Consider the following 18,278-nt stretch of genomic DNA (forward strand, 5'->3'; position numbering starts at 1 on the left):
GGGGGGGGGCTAGGCGAGGAGATCGTCCCGGGCCCGGCCCAGCCCACTTGCCAGGCAGCCAGTGCTGCGCCCACCGCTACGAGTTGAAGAGGCAGCACCGAGCGCAGCGCCGCCGTCCCGCGCGCCACCCACCCACCGCGTATTGATCGGACAACATGGCAGTGCCAGCAGCATCACTGGCCCAGCTCTTTAGGCTGCAGAGTCCTCTTCGTGCAGGTAAGGGGGCCCAGGAATCACGAGTTTTGAAGGCCGTAAAGCGACTCACCTCTCCACGCCAATTTGACGAGTTGCCCTCCCCCACCCGCGGGGTCCGATTGTGTACCCCCCCTCTCTACACCCTCCTGCAGGAAGCTGCGTAGGGGAGGCCACCCCGCTATCGTTATCCGGCAACAGCTTATTCAATGCTCGGAAACAGTCAAGCGGCTATGATGGTCGTTTACCGGTTGCCCCACGGCCTTCAGGCAATGAACGGCACCTTGCGCGCCGGGTTGCGAATGTATCGAATAGCGTTGGCCGATGATGTGAAGGACAAGTCGCTTCGTATGTTACAAGGGGGAGGGCAGAATCCTCTTTTCCGCGTTGCATAAGTCTGTTCCGCGTAGTTAGCTAGTAGTTCGTATATACAGTAGACTGACCCGTTGCGCCGCGATAGGGGTCACGGTCATATAAAAGGGCTTGTTAGGCGGACCGAGCATGACCCTTTCCCCCGTCTCTCCAGCAGGATACACATGGTTACAAGGACAGTCGGGTGCAGGAGATGCCACCGCGGCCGGGCTAATGGCCAGGCCATCCCCGTGGGCCTTTAGCCCATAAGGACTCTAGGGGGGGGGGGGCAAACCAGCCCTGTAGGGGGCCGGCATTCGATGCCCGAATGCGTCCGAAAACGACCAGCCGGAGTGAGACGGTCGGAGACGGAGACCACATCTCTCCCTGCCACTAGTTGTTTTCGGATGCATTTGGGCATCCGATGCTCGCTGCATGGCTCTTTGCTTCTGCCTGACAGCGCCTACGTTGTTTACCGGCTCAAGAACCTGTCTTCTGCCCCCCCCCCACCTCCCCAAACGCGCGCGCGCGCTTTTCTCACAACAAGACCGTCGTTTCGTTGCTCTGGAGTTGATTCAACCGATGGTTTCCTTTCAGGATGCTGGTCAGCGTGCCGCCCCCTGCACATGCTCGCCGGGGAGCCTCAGACGCCCGTTGTGAAGACGGAGATACCCGGGCCGCGGTCCAGGGAGCTGCTGACCGAGCTGTCCGCCATCCAGGTGAGTGCGGTGCGCGCATCCACGGTGGGCCGGGGGCAAACGACCTGGCGTTGTAACAATTCTGACAGGACACACCGAAAGCCCACAGCAGGTGGCAGAGTCTCCCACCGCCCCACCACTTTCCGTGGTCAGGCAACCCCGCTCGCGCCGGTGCGTGCAAAGAAACGCACAGGTCAGGAGACTACGTCTGTGACTTAGCGCCTGCGACACTCTGGGTAGGCCAACCCGCTAAGCAGCTGTGTGAAACTGGCGGCCTGTCTTGAGTCCAGCAGGGGCTCGGGCGAGGTAGCATCCCTCATGTGACCCCTGCATGTTGGGGGCATCTTGCAAGTGCCACGGTCCGATGCGCAAACCTGATCACCCACCCACTGCGTACTGCGTACGGCACGCAGTCTACTACGAAAGTAGGCGGGGCCAGGCGCCGGGTAGTGAGCGGTACTTCTTGCAATTAAGAGTCGGAGGTGAGACCTGGACGTCGGCCCCACTCGAAAGGACTCGCACTCTACCTCCTGCCTGCCACCTAGTTGCTGCCCCTACTCGATGATAAGAAGGAGCCTAATCTAGCTCCAAGCACTGTGTACAGTACACACAACCACCTCTTGAGGATACTTTTTTTATTTTTACTCTTCCTTTACGTAGCCTTGAGTTCTAGTGTAGCAGCTTTGCGATGATATAACAAACACTTGTTGTCATGCGGTGGAAAAGAGGGAAAACAAGAGAGCTCTTTGTTTAATGTACCAGGTGGTTGATTAACCCCGCGCACGTGTGTAGGTGTACGGGTGTACTGTACAGCTGGCAGGCGTGTGAACGGATTGCCTATCCGGTCGGTGCCGTTGGGCACCGTGGTTAACGATAAGCAAAAATCCGCTCGCACGCCTGCCTGCGGGTGCCCACCCTACCCCCCAACAGCAACGAAATAGATCAAAATAACTCCATCGAAATAAACTTGCATGAACGGGTGGAACTCAATTTGGTGTCTGTGTTGCAGCAAGCGGGCTCGGTGCAGCTCTTCGCGGACTACGAGCGATCCCTTGGCAACTACCTGGTTGACGCTGACGGCAACGCGTTGCTGGACATCTACACGCAGATCTCGTCCATGCCCCTTGGCTACAACCACCCAGACCTGCTGCGGGTGCTGGACAACCCCCACAATGTGGTGAGCGAGCACGGCGGATGAGCCTAAAGGCGGGGCGCCCGCGTCCGCGCGGTCCATAGCCGCCGAGTCTGGCTCGGGCGCAAGAGACCTGATTAAAACGTGCACGGGGCGTGGCCTGTTTGTAGAAAACGCTGGTGAACCGGCCGGCGCTGGGCGTGTTCCCGGGCCAAGACTTTCCCAAGCGGCTCAACAACATCCTCAGCCAGGTGGCACCCAAGGGGCTCACGCAGCTCACCACCATGATGTGCGGCTCCTGCTCCAACGAGAACGCCTACAAGAACATGTTCATCCGCTACCGGACGCAGCAGCGCGGCGAGAAGGTCGACTTCACGCCCGAGGAGCTCGAGACGTGCATGGTCAACAAGAAGCCCGGCTCCCCGGATCTGTCCATCCTGTCCTTCCAGGGCGCATTCCACGGCCGGACCATGGGCGTACTGTCCACCACGCACTCCAAGGTATGTGTGCGCAGGCGACCCCCGCTGCCCCCCCCCCCTCCACCCAACCTCTCGCTTACCCCCACTCTACTCCCCATGCCGCAGGCCATCCACAAACTGGACGTGCCTGCCTTCGACTGGCCCATCGCCCGCTTCCCGGTGTACAAGTACCCGCTGGAGGATAACGAGCGCGAGAACGCCGAGGAGGACCGCCGCTGCCTGGCGCAGGTGGACGACCTGTTCGTGCAGTGGAAGAAGAAGGGCTGCGACATCGCGGGCATCACCGTGGAGCCCATCCAGGCCGAGGGCGGCGACAACCCGGGCTCGCCCGCCTTCTTCCAGGGCCTGCAGAAGATCGCGCACAAGGTGAGGGGATGGGAACATAGGCGCAGCGGAGTTGTCGTGCCGCTGCCGCAGACCCGTGTTGCTCACCGGCGCTGTTCCTCTGTACAGCACGGCGCGGCGCTGCTCATCGACGAGGTGCAGACGGGCGGCGGCCCCACCGGCAAGTTCTGGTGCCACGAGCACTTCGACCTGCCCGAGCCGCCAGACGTGGTCACCTTCTCCAAGAAGATGCTGATGGGCGGCTACTTCCACAAGCCGGACCTCACGTGAGCAAAAACGCGTCTAGCCTAGCAGCAGGCAGGCAGGGGGGTCCACTCCTCAGCAAGAGGCACCTCATTTAATAAATCTCCTTTTGTTTTTGTTTTGCGATCGTAGGCCGAATCTGCCGTACCGCGTGTTCAACACGTGGATGGGAGACCCGGGCAAGGTGTTGCTGCTCCAGGAGGTGATCAAGGTCATCCGCAGAGACGAGCTGCTGAGCGTGGTGCGCGCCGCCGGGGACGTGCTGTACAAGGGCCTCCGCGCCCTCGAGACGGAGTTCCCCCACCTGCTGTCGGCCACGCGCGGCCGCGGCACCTTCCTCGCCGTCAACGCCCCCAGCGGCAAGGTCCGCGACGACCTGGTGGCCAGACTCAGGGCAAAGGGTAAGCAGAGGCGGGGCTTTCCCTGCACCCGTCTAAGCATTCGCCCCACCCACCCTCGTTTCAGAGATGCCACGTGAGAAACTCTCATGGCGACTCGTGTGTGTCCACAGGAGTCCAGTCGGGTGGCTGCGGTGACCTCAGCATCCGACTGCGGCCCGCGCTCATCTTCCAGGAGCGGCACGCCCACCTGTTCCTCGACATCTTCCGCCAGGTCCTCAAGGAGACCAAGTGAGAGGCCGCGTCGCACCGCGCGCCACCGGCTTCACGTTGTTTCCATTTCTCATTATTGTCGCGTTCCTAGTCCGATAGAACACCGTTTAGAGTGACGCGCGCCATGGGGCGATACCGCAGTTCCAGAAATCTAGCTTCCAGGTTTATTCTTGTAAACAACGACGCGTTTTAACTTTTAATGAAAATAACGTTATGGACACGTTTTAAAGTAAGGAGTATCAGTACATCAGAGGGAACTCCTGTTGTATGTGCTAAAAGGAATGAGTAAGTTTCATTCCTACGGGCATGTACGTACGCCCTTGATCTTAAGTACCTCAAAGAAGATAAGAGAGTCAACCGAAAAAACAAGATCGATGGGTGAAACTGTGTGATATGAATGTCTTCCAATTCTAGATAACACGAATACAATGTAAATAATGTCTTCCAATAAACTAATATCACAATATCAATTCAGTTGAAAATATGTGTCGTTTTAAAATAAGAAAACGAAGTCGTTGACTTACGCCCTCTTGAGTTAAACGCTCTCTCACACCACAAGTGGGGGCGATCGGAGGGCTCCTGGAAAACGTTCTCCCCCCCCCCCTCCCTCCGTTTTCGCTGATTTAGATGGCGCTTCCGGTGAGTTCTCTGATCGCCCTCCTGGGCCCCCACTGCGGAGGCGGTCCCGCTGCACTCGCCTGATGAGCGGGTCTGCCTACCTCACGACCGCCAGGCGCTCGACTCATCTCGGATCAGGACTATATGCGATTGCCCGTCTTTAAGGAGGCAGCGCAGAGGGATGTGCATGTGTGTACGGGCTCCGGGCAACACTGACGATGCGGCCAGCCACACCCTCCCGCTCGGATCTCCTCCTGTGACGGCTCCACCACTGGGCTCCTTGTTGCTCCAATCCACCACGCCCGCATCGAGACAAGTGGGTTCAAGTTCATGGTGACGACGCATCTGGACGTCTTGTACTGTATCACCCCCCCCCCCTCTTCTTTCCTCCCACGTGAGCCACGTCCTTGGTGCCAAATTGATCAGACCGTTGTAAGAGAGCATTAGGCAATTGGTGGAAGCTACGCTCCCGCCGCGCGTCACTTTCCGCATCACCATCTCCATGTTACCTCGAGAGAAAAAATATACTTTTGTGGGGTGGTTTTGGATTATCTGATCGCAGCTCGCATCAACTTGAGTTACAACGCGTGTGACCGGCAGGAGAACGTAAAACTATAAAATCATAGTCTCAAAAACAATAATTATAGAACACGTTTTTATCATTAAAAAAATATTTTTAAGTCAATACCAAGAGCAAACTAATGAATCTTGAAAAATTTTAAATTCTTTTAAAATTTAAATATAAAACAATACATAATTAAAAACTATTTGTACCAGTACAAGATAACAATCCTTTGAGCATTTCTACATAATTTTCAAAATAAGCTTGGGTTGAAAGCCAAGTTAAGTAATGTATAAGTTAACACAAGAATCCCAACACTAAAATTGCACTAACTTGAAGCTGTTTCATCAAGGTCGTCTTCAAGGATAATGTTGTTAGCCTGCAAAAACAACATACAGATTGAAAATCGCTTACATGTGAAAAATCACATACTATTTCTTCATATGAAATTACATTTAGTACTCACCCAGAGAAACCGTTTTCTGAAGTTTACAGAGAGACCTCTCACATTGACCAAGTCTTTAAAACTTTTGATAGGTCCATGCAACAGACTAAAAAGAATACAAGGAGTAGGAATTAACAAAAAGATAAATTAAAATGTATTCTTGCTCAAATTAGAAGTACATGCAAAGGAAAATAGAAAGGCAAACCTGTGGTTACTAATGATGACAGCTGTTTTTGGTCCAATAGTAGGTAAGGATTGCAACTTCTTAATGTTACCCGATTGTAGGATTTCCAATACATAATTATTCATATGACTCTGGGCATTTCCTAGATTGATTTGATACAGTTTAATATGAGAAATGGTCTAGACTACAACACCACAACAACAAAGTGAAAGCAAAATACAGTTTTATTCACCTGAAGTAGCTTTAGGTAACATAGACAACCGTGTGCTGAGACGTGCTGCTTTCTTTGTTTGTTTTGTCACCTTCAAATTTTGTTTAACAGGGCTGTCTGCAAAATACAGTGGTTTGGGGGCAACTGACAATCTTGTGCTGCGGCGTACAGGTCCAATACTTTTACGAACAGGGTTTGATTGGCTAACTTCCGAATTAGTCACTATTTTTTTCTCTTTGGGAGAGGATGACATAATTGTAGTATTTCCATCATGTTCAAAGAAGGATGGGCCCTCTTGTCTTGCCATTGACAAACGAGCTGACCTTCTAGGTTGCTTTGGTGGGGAGAGTCCGTCTTGTACCTGTAAAATATGGTAGTTAGCTGAGTAAAGTTCAAAGTAAACAAAAAAATAGGCAAAAAAAAAAAGAAGTCTTACTCGTGTTTGACTCAAAAATGTATTTCTCAACTCCTCTCTTATCACGTCTGCTATCACAGAGCGAAGCCAGGTTTCATTTTCAGCACTGAAATTTCAAATCATTAAGTGAGTGAAAATAATCTGTTTTCCTGGATATAAAAAATGTAACATTATACTGTACTTACTTTTGAACAAGGCTTGTTTGGTTTACTTCTGCTTGAGCTTTCACCCTAATACCATTTAAAATATTAGATCAGTTACAAGTCACATACAAAATCTTGTAAAACAAAAACACAAAATAATCCAGCTTACTGAGTTGCAGTGGCATCAATAATAGTAGAGGATGATATATTTAAACTGTCCCATTCTGAAGAGCTGCGACGTTTGACAGAACGCCCAGCATTCACTTTTAGAATTGGTGTGGGATCAGCACACAGAGGTTTTGCAGTAAGAAATGGAGTAGATGTTGGCCATAGATTTTCTTGTTTCTTTTGATTCACACGAGGAGTTCTGCATTGCCAACAAAGAAAAATCAAGATCAATTTTACTTGAAGAAAGTGTGTACTTAAAACAATTGCTCCTACCCTGGTGAACTGAAGGTGTTGTTAAATGGACGAAGTACAGGTCTTGTAACTTTTCCATGGCTTCCTGGTGTGGCAATGGTTGAATTGACTGCTCTCTTAAAATTAGATGGCACTTTAAATGGGGTCATGATAGGATTCCGCTTCAATTGTTTGAGAAAGAAAAATTAAGTTGGTTTTAGCTTGTACATGACAAAGGTAAACAATTAGATTAGATATGTTACACACCTGTTTGATGAGCAGACCAGCCTCTGGATTACCTTTAATGCTTCGGACCCTACTGGCAAATTGGAGGGAGTTGACAGTCATGGAAGCATCAGTTTCTAGTGGACTGATGCATGCAATTAATACCACATAGTTTTGAGGACTAAGTGTATCTGTTCAAACAGAAGAATGAGAGAAAGTTAAATTTGATTCGTTTTAGGAGTTTTTACACATGCTAAAATTAAAGCAAACCTTTGAGAACTGTTGTTAAAGCAGAATTCCTATATGGGACATGATCAGAAGAAGACAATGCTGACATTACATTGCCAAGTTGGAGCAACCCTTTGTTGATCATAACACCTTCTTTTCTGGTATCTCCAGACATTTCTGAGACACTTTCACTTCCTGCTAAGTCAACTAGATATAGCTTTGAACTGCATCGTCCATCTCTGGTGGATTAGATTAGATTAGTACAAATCATACCACTCCTTCTCAAACCAAAAGGTGCATTGCAATCTTGAGGACTTACTCAGTCAAATTCGAGAAATGAATAGTGAAAACTGCATGCGAACGAGAACTGTGCAAGTTGGCATTTGTTGCACCAACATGCCTGTTCTTCAACCCCTTTTCCATTTCAGAAAGAGCTACTTCCATTGTCCCAGTCTTTTTAAGAGTCAGCCCCACAGGTTTAAACTCTGAAGGTCACAAAAATTCTTGACATAATTTTTCAGTTTATGGAAAGATCAATGAATTAAATGCTAGTTAATACTAATTACATACCCACAAGATGCATTTTCTTTTTTTCAGGAGATAAGAGATCTAAAACCTCTTCTTTGTATACCTCCAAGAAACTGACGTGAACTTCAAAATTGCCTGAGCTAGAAAATATTCTTTCAAGAGCTTTCTGAACAATACCTGGTGTTGGTGCCTAACAAATATAAAAACTAACTTAGAATATGTTTAGAATCACAATAACATTTTCAAAATTAAATCATTTTTGAAAGAGGGTGTTACCTTAACTTTTGTCCCCATAGTGTATGTTTTACCACTACCTGTTTGACCATAAGCCATTACGCAGGCTGTAAAGCCTTTCATGACTTTTTCAACGACAGGATCAACAAGAGTGTCATAGATTTCTTTCTGTGTCGCATCCTCTGAGTACACATGATTTAAGCTGAATGCTCTTTCACGAGCAACAAGTACCTGAAATTTTTAAACAAAATTGACAATTAGTGACACTAAAAAAGAAATACTGTCACAACGCATAACGCATCCACTCCCCTTGGAAAAAATTTAAGTGGCAAAGCAGCATTTTCCATTTAAAAAGACTGAATCCACTTCAATGCCACTTTGCCCAGGTGTTAAAACGATGACCAGAATAAAAATCAATATTTCTCTTTTTATTATTACCTGATTGGTTTGAGGTAGAAATTCAATTGCATTTCTACAACCAGAGTCCCTTTCGAGTGTTGTCAGGGGGCGACATCGAACTGCTGCAACTACAGCATCCATTATGCTTGTCTAAAAGAAGAAAACATAACTAAACTTGATATCCTTCAACAATTACGATAAAAATAGACATTGTTGTTCTCATGGAAGAGCAGGACATAGCTTCGAAGACTACATACACTAAGGGTACAGCTGTAACGAGAAAACACAGGAAACACAGTCTTCTCAAATCAGCCAACCAGCACTTTAGCTTACTTTAACAGTAAGCGACATACGTTTCGTTTAGCGAAATTAGTTAGTTCTATAAAAAAACAGCAGTATGTAAATGCTACATACTGACATGCAAGTTAAAACATGAAACCTGACGAAAAGGGTAAATAATGTAACCAGTAAACAATTTTCAAATACACAACGTTCATTTGTTTTGCAGCTGATCTTATTTTTTAAATATGTTACCAACCTACAGCGTAAAAAAGGTAATTTCAAACAACAGCTTATGCACCAAATTTAGGGCAGTTTCCACCAAAAGTCTCTTAAAAACTAGAATTTTTAAATATTATCACCTTTTTCAAATTAAATCCCCTAACCCTCGCGAGAAGGCACTCTGAAGATAGATATTCACTGTTGGTAGACATGTGGGTCACAACTGCCCTTCCCCCACCCTCCACCTCCACCACGCCCCTTCTCCCTCCCTTCCCCTCGCTGTTTGTGTGTGTACTTCATTGCAGATAACTGTGTGAACTGATAGTCAACAAAAATTATCTGTTCTAGTGTGAAATTCGAGCCTGATGCTTCAGTATTCTATTTGAGAATTTTTGATGGTTCACGAGCTTAAGGTCGGCGCTGCGCTTGGACAGCGTGGAGAAAATAACAGGAAAAACACGAATATGACAATGGGGGAGGAGTCACCTGTGACGTCCCTCGTTCTTCCCGTTTTAATACGTCCCATTTTATCGAAGGTTTGTAAACTCGGTTTCTGTCTTTCACTTTTCCAGTTTTATCAACCTACTTCGGGTAATGTCTTCGATGGTACCCACCAATTAATGGTCTTTAGAGCCCTAGCCTCTAACCCCATTTCTAGGACTTAACTCTTGTCAGAAGACTTTACATCACAACAATTGCCATGACCCCATGATTGACTGTTGTTAGTATAGTACTAACAGTAGTTGTAGTGAATTTCGGTACGATGCCTTTACCACCACCCTCTTCTCCTATTTCATTTGTAGTTGGAGCGTCGTGATGTTGCGGCTTCACAGACACTGAGAGCGGCACTCTCCAAGGCAGAAATGGCACATCCTGGATTTACATATGATCTGGTTGTCGGAATAATGCAGCGTGGAGAGTTTAGTGTTAATTTGAATGAAACAGTACTCCGCCTTCAAGGTGCTGCAACTGAAGCTGACAGTATGTATTTCTTTGTGTAGAGCCTTATTATTTGTTCTTTTATCTGTACGACAAAATTCATGTGTTATTTTATGATGAAATTTTCAGTGGTGGAATATCGATTGAATAGATCCGAGGATGCATTCCAAGAGTTAAACAAGAAGTCAGCTGCACTTAAGAAGATCCTGTGCCGAATCCCTGATGAAATTACAGATCGTCAAACATTCCTTGAAACTATTAAGTAGGTTCAAGCATAGTTTCTCACTAGTGGCAGATTTCAGATTTTTTAAAATTTGATTTATTCTTATCTCGACTTGCATACTTTCAGAGAAATAGCGAGTGCAATCAAAAAACTATTAGATGCTGTCAATGAAGTAACAGGCTTCATTCCTGGATCAGAAGGCAAACAACAGCTGGAACAGCGTAAGCGTGATTTTGTTAGGTATTCCAAAAGGTTTTCCAACACTCTGAAAGAATTTTTCAGGGAAGGAGAGTAAGTACCAAAATTGTCTCCTTATGTGTCTTATTGATGTCACTTTTCTCTATACCACATTGACTTTTTGTTACAGGCCAAATGCAGTATTTGTGAGCTCCTTGTATCTAATCCATCAGACTAACAAGATTGTGGTTTGTGTGAAAAACAAGTGTGAATAATTTCGATACTCATTTCATCCATACATTTTTTTATAGTCATGCTACTTTGGTACAATCGCCTGATAGACCAAAACTTTTCCTGCAGCATGATTGTAATCAAATGGCAGGTCACTACTTATAAAGACTTGGTGGAAGGATGGTTGTTTTATTCTGTTAGAGTTGTTAAAATCAGTACAATTTATGTATTTTCGTGTACGAAATATGATATATTTACTGCTTGTTTCAGATGTTTAACTTTATTAATCATTCACTGTTAGAGGAAAAATACTCTATTCATTGTCTTTCCTCATTCTTTAAGGCACTAAACTCAAGAAAGAGCTTTTAGCTTTTGATTCATATTATAGGGAGGATCAGAAGTGACAGTCACCACCCAGTTATAGAGTTTTTGAATTAGTGGTCATTAGTCTCTAAATTAGAAATTTCACTAAAATAATCAACCCTATGTTTCACATGTTGATTTTCTACATACTCACAGGGTAATAATGTCTTATCAGTGACATGTACACTTGTATTTTGGTGTAATAGTATCTTTATATTTACTTGTGTTGACTCTTGAAAATAAATATCTCTTATTAACGGTATTCTCCTGTACAGTTTTATTTTAAAACATCTTTTGCCAGTGCAACGACGTGACCATGGAAGAAAGGGGTTCGTGTGGAACCTGAAATGAAATTCAGTTCCTACTTATGCTTCTATGTTTTATTTTTTGTATTGACAATTGACTTTTCTTGTCCGTCGATCCGCGGCGGCAGCGTGACGGCGCCTAAACCCTTTCGCTCGCCACTGAACAGCGAAGGGGAATGCCGATGTTATCTCTTTGGAGAAGCGATGGTATCTGTGCGGACAGTAATGCCCCCCCCCCCTTTACCCCCCGACGCGGCGCCCCGCGCGCATGCTCGCAAAGCGCGGCGGGCCACAAGGTGACTTCATCCCCATTGTGATTCGGTGAACGTCCGCTCCGCTCGCTCGCACTGTGGTGTGTGCGGCACGTCCCTCTACCCGCCCGAGGCAGCCGTGGCCACAGTGCGTAGCCCGGCCGCACCGTGTTGTCGAGAGCCCTGCGCGACGGCAGTACCCCCTGCTGCGTACCTGGAGCGCGTGGTGCTGCTGTTGCTGCCGCTGCCCGAGCCGAGCGCCCGCGCACCGCACGATAGGCCACCCGCTCCGGGCCGGCGCGTGCGAGCTGCCTACCCAGAGGCTGACGGGCGCTCCCCGCCGCTGAGCTGCGCCGCCGCTACCGCTGCTCTGCTGACAGCGCTGCTGACCTTACCCTTCGGCCGCCTTGACAAGGGCACGGCGCTCGTCATTAGCGTGAGATAGCTCGCCGTAAACGGTCAGTGTTATACGGCTTGATTGGCAGGCAGGCCTGACGGGCTCGCGGGCTCCTGGACACGGCTGACACGGCGGTGACGCCATCCCCGAGGCCGGGACGGGGCACTGTGTGGGCTCGGCTCGACCCGGGCGGACGGTAAGTGTAAGGGTGGCTGCTCAAAGTGCCCGCAAGGGCCCTGGCGGTCCGGCGGCCGTGAGGCTGAGGCTGGTGTGTGCGCAGGTGTGGCTCCAGGCTGCAGGACGGATGTGGCGTCTAAGGGCCCCCTGTAGGGTCCCCGCTCCCCGCGCCCCGCGCCATGGCCGTCATACGCTCCTTCTGCTCCGCCTTCTCCATTCGCCTGGGCTCCATCATCGTCGGAGCCGTGTGCCTGGTGAGCTCGCCACAAGAGTGTTTCTCGCGATGACAGCTTGCGCCGCGCCAAGAATGCGAGGTTAATCTGCGTACGGAGCATTCGACAGCAGTACAGATTTGTGTTATTACGTGCTACGTGCTTTATGACCCCAGTAGCACCAAAGCACTTAAATGCGCATGAGCTGCGGCAATGCGCGCAAAAGGTGACACATTGCGAGTGATGCGCATTCAATGCTTTGATGCTCTTTGAAGGCGTCTCCAATGTGTCACCTTTTATGTGCATTTCTACGCTCATTGAAGTGCATTCTGCACTGAGGCGCTTCAGGGGTACCTGAGCTAGATAGGCACAGCCACAATACAGTTGGAGTAGATTTCTCTGGAGCAAATGTTTATGGGAAATTCCCGAATGTAAAATATGTGGGCTTTCCAAAATGCATGTTGGAAGGCCCATCTTCTTTTTATTTCCCCCCTTTTTTCTGGGAGGTGGGGGGCGGCTGGACACTGCACAGCCATCTTGATAGCCGGAGGGTAGGAGGAGGGGTAGGGTGTCCAATGGCCATGGATCGCCAGCGCACGCGATTCAACAGCGTATATGGCGTGTCCTGTTGAGGCATGGCGTGGCATAGCTTGACAGTAGTTTTTTTCTTTCCTTTTTTTTCATTTTTCCCCGATGCGCGTTGCTCTGCCGCGACTGCCGCGTTGCCGAAGCTATCGAACCCCGCACCATAGGTTTCGATTCGCCGCTCCAGGGCTCATCGGGTTTTCCGCCGTGGGGTTTCCATACCCTGGAGAGATAGGCAGCCAACCCACCCCCAGAAGGGTTAAGTTAAGTTCTAACACTGCGTTCGGCGTACAAAACTGATAATAAACATTCATGACTTTATTGCAGTTCTCCCACTAAAATATTTACTGGGCACATTAGATAACATCTAAAAGACTCCAGTCACGGAAACCGGGCTATCATTTCTGGCGGCTGGCGGCTGTGTGAACTGTCCTTCCCCCCCGTCATTTGCAGTGATTTACTCTCCTACTTTTTATGTCCCAGATGCAGGCGGTGGCGATGGAGGTGGCTTGCCTTGTAGGGCTGCAAGACGTACACATGGTCTCTCAAAACTTGAATGAGTTCATGTTCGAGAGAGACTTCTTGTTCGCCTCTAGCTTTCTTAACAGTATAAAAAAGAGTGAGTTAATTTTCTGCCTACACCTACGTAGAGTTCGGCCACCTTGCACCAAACGGGTTTCAGTACGGACACTACAGTGTTGCGGGATTGCATACTCGCAGCCCCGGAGGGGCTATGGCGCCGTAGGGGCGAAGCGAGTAGGCAAACCCGCAACACTGCGGTGTCCGCTCTGAAACGGCCGGTACGCTTATTTGAACCGCTTTAGTAATCTTGGTCGTTTTATTTCCAGACCCAGAGCCATTTCTCGTGGGAACACTTATAATTTTGTTGGTGTACTCCTTTTCCTGCATTCTATTGATTGTCGGCGCACTTAAGGTAAGTAGCGTGTTTCATATACGTGAAAAGATAAGAAAGTAATTCGTGACGTTTCCAAACTTGCGTCCACAGTTGAACGTGTGGCTGGTGGTGCCCTTCGTAGCTGTCGAGTTTCTTCGCTTGTGCGCCAACCTAGCCATCCTGGTGGCGGGCATGCTCATCCTCAAGAAGAACAGCCTGGACCTGGGGCCCCTCATGGGTGGCAGTTGTGGTGGTGGCTTCTTCATGCGTGAGTAATGCAACGACACGCCGTGCCCGTGGCGTTGCCCATCCTCCTGGGGGTGCCTCTGCCTGTTGGTCACGACAGTTTTTTCTGCTCGCAGTGCTCATGATATACCTGTGGACGTGCCCGCTGAGCCTGGCGCAGGAGCTGCTGCGGCGCCGGCGCGAGGACCGGCCCAAGGGGAGCCCCGTCCGCGTGCTCAACGGCGCCGCCCTCACGGACGCGACCGCCCTCGAGGCCAAGCTGTGGCGCCACACCACGCACGTGACGCAGTACCCTTACGTGTCCCAGTACCCGTCGTACCGAGGGTACCCCATCTACATCGAGTAGCAGCCGCCGCCGGTGAGCTTCACGCACGGGTGTGCAATAATAGCAGCGGCGCTTTTACATTGTAAAGTATGTTTTTATCTCTAAAAAACAAACACACATTTTAAAAAAACCTACTGTTTGATGGAACTTAATAGGTTTTCTTCTCTACAACTGTACTAATAAAAATCAACAACAAAGTAACAATCGCAGATTTTATTTTAATCAACATTCAACAGTCATTTTCCTATAATGTTATTTTACAATCTGTACAATATTTACAGTCGTGAGTTCAGGCAACAAAAAGAAAACTGCACAGCAATAAATACTGGACCAGTTATTAATCAGGTCAGCTATTAGGATCTATCTACAAATCTATGTGAGGGAAATAGATTGCAGATATTATATTGCAGAAGCTTAACTAAAGTGAACATCAGCCAACAGCCAACATTTCACAATGTTTGAAAATTAACTACATGAAGACTCCATGTATGGATCCGAAATGTTGAGTTGAAATTTAAATTGCCTTGTGATCTACATTCCTGTTTTACAGAAGTGCGTGATATTTCCGATGACAACATAGTTCAAGCATATATTTGTTACTTCATCTGCCAAAAAATAAAAGAATTTCATCATTGCATATTTAAAGACGGCTGCAGTGTAATGGGTCTGTGACATGGCATCACATATGAAGTAGACACTGAGATCATACCCTAGAACCTGTGCAATCTTTAAAATGAAAACAACTAAATTAGAGTTCTCTGGCAGTAGTCACAATCAGTGAGAAAAGAAAATGCTTGTCAAAAAAATATTTGTCCTTTTCTGAAGATCTGATATTGTAAATGTTCCATGGTTGATGTTACTGATGCACAGAATACTTCACTTTACACAAAATAGAAGTAGGGAGGTCCAACAAGGGATTTTGAGATTTAAACTGAAAATCACAGCATGACATTCAAGAAATTTTAACATGAAGAGCCCAATTTTCCCCTTACAGAGTTTGACATTCGGAAACACAGATTTATGGAACATCATTCTATCTTTAATTTTACAGAACGCTTTGTACAATGGTAGGACAGATTTTGGTGCCAGCACCAAACTGTACAACCAGAAATAACATTGCTCTAATAATAAAACAGACTTGCTATATATTACTTGTGGACAGCAATTGCAACAGCTATGTCAACTGACATCATGAGACAACAGCCTGGGCACCGGGAGGCAGGTCATTTGGAGTAGCAGCTAGGACGTTTCCTGCACCAAGGAGTTTAGGTACATTTGAAATTTCTACATCTAACAGACCAGGCTTTTTAACTTCCTTTAATTCTTCTTTGTTACCCAAAAACCATTTTTTCTTGTTGACTAAAAGCAATAACATCAATGCAGGCAAATGAATCAAAGAAAACCTAAATAACTTGCGAGATGAACTGCTATCAGATTTTTTGTAAAACTGGTATGCTGTAAGAAGGAAAGACAAAAATTTAAGATGAAATATGAACTCCTAGATAAAAATAACCTCAGACTTAACATCATTTTTCTAGGCTCACCAAGATAAGCAAAGTATCCATTTAAAGGTGCAGACTCTATTGCAAACCACACATTGGTCAGGTCTAACCAAGGTGCAGCACATGAAAGGGCAATTATTGCTCCAGTGTAGCGTAAAGCCACCCTCCGACATAATCCTAGAATATAAAGTAAATTAAATAAACCTCTCTTAATACAGCGGTTCAGCATAAAGCTAAAATAAAATCAACTGACCAGGGTTGGTCACGGACATCATACGATATCCAGCTCTTGAATAGTCGGGTCGTAGATTCCATGACAGTGCATTAAAATGAGGAAACTGCCATGCATATAATAGTCCAGCCATGATCCAGGCAGCAGGTTCAAGGTGGCCAGTGCAAGCTGCCCAGCCCATGAGTGGAGGCATGGCACCAACTAAAAGAAAGGGGGAAAATGAAATTGAAAAGGTGTCAATAGATTTCATGTGTGGATTCTTAATACCCATTTCTAAATAAATACTTACCGACAGACCCAACCCAGGTGTTTAGTATGCTCACTCTCTTCATTGGTGTATAAATCATGGTGTAAAGGACTAAGTTGGATGCACCGAGTGCAGCAGTTAAAGGATTGCAGCCAAAGTAAAGTGCTGACACACCAAGAGTAGCAGATACTGCAGCAAATGACACTGCATGTAGTGGTCTGTAGGGAGAAACAAATTAGTTTTGATTGTATTGGTGGATGGTAAAATCGAGTAAATCATACTTAGTTTGTGATTCGTTCTTACGATAATTGTCCTTGAACTAGGACCCTGTTTCTGGTTCTAGACATTTGTGAATCGAAAGGAACCTCAAGATATTGGTTAATGGCATTAGCAGCACATGATGTTAATCCAGTTCCAACAGATGCCATTAAAAATGTAGCAGGATCAAATGGTGCAGAAGCAACAGCATAGCCACCCATTGTAGTTAAAACAACGAGTGCTGAAAACCAAAACTTGAATAAGAAACAATGAACTGCTTTACTCTACAGTACACATACACATTATCTGCACTTACATGTGAGCCTTATTTTGGACAGTTTGAGGTATAATCCAGTGAGGTCACTCTGCTTGGCAGGGGCATACTCCCTCCAAGCATTTTGATCTCTTTCAGTAGATTTTTTAGGTTTAGAAGAAGTTCCATTATCTTTACCTATCACAGGTACTGTAATTTCAACTATTGGAGGAGTAAGGGGTACACTGTTTACAGGAAGTACCGTTGCAGGTTTGACTGAAGCTGATGGGGAGAATTGTTTTTTCTTACTTGAAGATACACTAGTTTTAGAAATATGATTTGAAGATATAGCAGGAGCAGCTTTCGAATACTGTAGAAGAGGAGAATAGATTAATGATGAAACACACATGTTTGCACACCCATAATGGAGGGAACTGACACTTTTAGATTCAAAATAATTTAACATAGATATTGTTTGGCATAGGTCCAAGAGAGAAGGGCAAAGACAACTTACCTGAAAGAGTTGAACAGCAGTCCCTCCTAGACGACATGATGCTCTTGGCAGCCCCCATATCGTCGGCTGCACAATTAAGTATATCATGACGGCTTCATTGGCAGCTAAATTTGTCCTGAACAACAACACAACGTAGGTGAAGGTTAAAAGCCATATAGGTTAGGTTCAACCAACATCACGTTATTAGCCCATTTCAACGACCAAAATTTATTACTATCTACAGTATAAAATAATAATGGCAAATAATTTGTTTTTTAATAAATGGCTTGCATCACTTGAGAGTCTGTCAACCCCAAAAAATGGTTGAACGTGTTATGGTTTTTTGGGTAGCAAGCAAACAAATTCACAATCGTATATAGAGACTATGACAGCTCTGCAGCTTGAACAAGTAGAAAGTACATTTCTCTACACTCAAAACACATCTAAATACCACAAGACATTTCCAGTTTATCATTCCTAAATGTGGAAAAAAACAAAATAAATATTTTTGACGTTAACCTTTGAGAACGGCACGGCCGCTGCAAGCAGCAGCAGAAGCAAAAGAGCGTCGTTTGTTTTCCACCGCCTTGTTTAGACGTGAAGAAACTTCCGGTTGTACATAAATTCTTAGCGAACTCATGAACACATTTTGTTACGTTAAAAATTACTTGCACTTGTGCATATTCTACATGGTCAATAATCTATTTTATCTAACGTTTATTCCCAAATCGTTCGCCATGTGCCTTTCCCTACAAAGAGGGGGCTGCCATGCCGAGCCGAAAAGCATCATGGGATAGCCATGGTGGCTGAATTCTGAAGGCCGC

The 18,278-nt window shown here is 46.6% G+C and overlaps 5 protein-coding genes across 5 annotated transcripts; 3 read left to right on the forward strand and 2 right to left on the reverse strand.

The window, feature by feature from the left end:
• Window positions 1-38: 38 nt before the first annotated feature.
• LOC113205046 (4-aminobutyrate aminotransferase, mitochondrial) lies at window positions 39-4,521 on the forward strand. The gene is made up of 8 exons (XM_026420489.2): window positions 39-216; window positions 1,141-1,262; window positions 2,251-2,418; window positions 2,544-2,873; window positions 2,958-3,218; window positions 3,306-3,463; window positions 3,573-3,841; window positions 3,952-4,521. The coding sequence occupies exons 1-8, from the start codon at window positions 156-158 to the stop codon at window positions 4,071-4,073; spliced, it is 1,491 nt and encodes a 496-aa protein (XP_026276274.1). The 5' UTR covers window positions 39-155; the 3' UTR covers window positions 4,074-4,521.
• Window positions 4,522-5,302: 781 nt separating this feature from the next.
• LOC113205059 (kinesin-like protein Nod) lies at window positions 5,303-9,116 on the reverse strand. The gene is made up of 15 exons (XM_026420509.2): window positions 8,900-9,116; window positions 8,682-8,792; window positions 8,286-8,474; window positions 8,052-8,199; window positions 7,801-7,966; window positions 7,524-7,720; window positions 7,296-7,444; window positions 7,071-7,210; window positions 6,799-6,996; window positions 6,672-6,716; window positions 6,508-6,592; window positions 6,093-6,432; window positions 5,882-6,002; window positions 5,698-5,782; window positions 5,303-5,610 (listed from the first exon to the last, which is right to left on the reverse strand). The coding sequence occupies exons 2-15, from the start codon at window positions 8,781-8,783 to the stop codon at window positions 5,560-5,562; spliced, it is 2,016 nt and encodes a 671-aa protein (XP_026276294.1). The 5' UTR covers window positions 8,784-8,792; window positions 8,900-9,116; the 3' UTR covers window positions 5,303-5,559.
• A 287-nt stretch (window positions 9,117-9,403) lies between these two features.
• On the forward strand, window positions 9,404-11,338 carry LOC113205050 (programmed cell death protein 10). Its single transcript, XM_026420495.2, has 5 exons — window positions 9,404-9,679; window positions 9,947-10,124; window positions 10,212-10,344; window positions 10,432-10,596; window positions 10,673-11,338. Exons 1-5 carry the CDS (start codon window positions 9,539-9,541, stop codon window positions 10,755-10,757), a joined length of 702 nt encoding a protein of 233 aa, XP_026276280.1. The 5' UTR covers window positions 9,404-9,538; the 3' UTR covers window positions 10,758-11,338.
• A 321-nt stretch (window positions 11,339-11,659) lies between these two features.
• On the forward strand, window positions 11,660-14,673 carry LOC113205042 (uncharacterized). The gene is made up of 6 exons (XM_026420484.2): window positions 11,660-12,225; window positions 12,310-12,460; window positions 13,487-13,622; window positions 13,852-13,937; window positions 14,010-14,166; window positions 14,261-14,673. Exons 2-6 carry the CDS (start codon window positions 12,386-12,388, stop codon window positions 14,488-14,490), a joined length of 684 nt encoding a protein of 227 aa, XP_026276269.1. The 5' UTR covers window positions 11,660-12,225; window positions 12,310-12,385; the 3' UTR covers window positions 14,491-14,673.
• Window positions 14,668-18,151, reverse strand: LOC113205040 (protoheme IX farnesyltransferase, mitochondrial). The gene is made up of 8 exons (XM_026420481.2): window positions 17,974-18,151; window positions 17,476-17,590; window positions 17,025-17,331; window positions 16,754-16,949; window positions 16,493-16,668; window positions 16,225-16,404; window positions 16,014-16,148; window positions 14,668-15,924 (listed from the first exon to the last, which is right to left on the reverse strand). The coding sequence occupies exons 2-8, from the start codon at window positions 17,560-17,562 to the stop codon at window positions 15,659-15,661; spliced, it is 1,347 nt and encodes a 448-aa protein (XP_026276266.1). The 5' UTR covers window positions 17,563-17,590; window positions 17,974-18,151; the 3' UTR covers window positions 14,668-15,658.
• Between the last annotated feature and the right edge of the window lie 127 nt (window positions 18,152-18,278).

Source organism: Frankliniella occidentalis, unplaced genomic scaffold, assembly GCF_000697945.3.
Source record: "Frankliniella occidentalis isolate FOCC.00 unplaced genomic scaffold, Focc_3.1 Scaffold23, whole genome shotgun sequence".
Classification (NCBI taxonomy): domain Eukaryota; kingdom Metazoa; phylum Arthropoda; class Insecta; order Thysanoptera; family Thripidae; genus Frankliniella; species Frankliniella occidentalis.

Excerpts from the sequence above, each read along its gene's own strand:
- LOC113205046 (XM_026420489.2), top strand. The coding sequence starts at position 156 with ATGGCAGTGCCAGCAGCATCACTGGCCCAGCTCTTTAGGCTGCAGAGT. Across the intron at positions 1,263-2,250 it reads CCGAGCTGTCCGCCATCCAG|CAAGCGGGCTCGGTGCAGCT; the intron begins GTGAGTGCGGTG and ends TCTGTGTTGCAG. Across the intron at positions 3,219-3,305 it reads TGCAGAAGATCGCGCACAAG|CACGGCGCGGCGCTGCTCAT; the intron begins GTGAGGGGATGG and ends TCCTCTGTACAG.
- LOC113205059 (XM_026420509.2), bottom strand. The coding sequence starts at position 8,783 with ATGGATGCTGTAGTTGCAGCAGTTCGATGTCGCCCCCTGACAACACTC. Across the intron at positions 8,475-8,681 it reads TTCTACCTCAAACCAATCAG|GTACTTGTTGCTCGTGAAAG; the intron begins GTAATAATAAAA and ends TAAAAATTTCAG. Across the intron at positions 7,445-7,523 it reads TTTAACAACAGTTCTCAAAG|ATACACTTAGTCCTCAAAAC; the intron begins GTTTGCTTTAAT and ends CTGTTTGAACAG.
- LOC113205050 (XM_026420495.2), top strand. The coding sequence starts at position 9,539 with ATGGTTCACGAGCTTAAGGTCGGCGCTGCGCTTGGACAGCGTGGAGAA. Across the intron at positions 9,680-9,946 it reads TACGTCCCATTTTATCGAAG|TTGGAGCGTCGTGATGTTGC; the intron begins GTTTGTAAACTC and ends TTTCATTTGTAG. Across the intron at positions 10,125-10,211 it reads TGCTGCAACTGAAGCTGACA|TGGTGGAATATCGATTGAAT; the intron begins GTATGTATTTCT and ends TGAAATTTTCAG.
- LOC113205042 (XM_026420484.2), top strand. The coding sequence starts at position 12,386 with ATGGCCGTCATACGCTCCTTCTGCTCCGCCTTCTCCATTCGCCTGGGC. Across the intron at positions 13,938-14,009 it reads TGATTGTCGGCGCACTTAAG|TTGAACGTGTGGCTGGTGGT; the intron begins GTAAGTAGCGTG and ends TTGCGTCCACAG. Across the intron at positions 14,167-14,260 it reads TGGTGGTGGCTTCTTCATGC|TGCTCATGATATACCTGTGG; the intron begins GTGAGTAATGCA and ends TTCTGCTCGCAG.
- LOC113205040 (XM_026420481.2), bottom strand. The coding sequence starts at position 17,562 with ATGATATACTTAATTGTGCAGCCGACGATATGGGGGCTGCCAAGAGCA. Across the intron at positions 16,669-16,753 it reads CTAGTTCAAGGACAATTATC|ACCACTACATGCAGTGTCAT; the intron begins GTAAGAACGAAT and ends TTCTCCCTACAG. Across the intron at positions 16,149-16,224 it reads GATGTCCGTGACCAACCCTG|GATTATGTCGGAGGGTGGCT; the intron begins GTCAGTTGATTT and ends TTTATATTCTAG.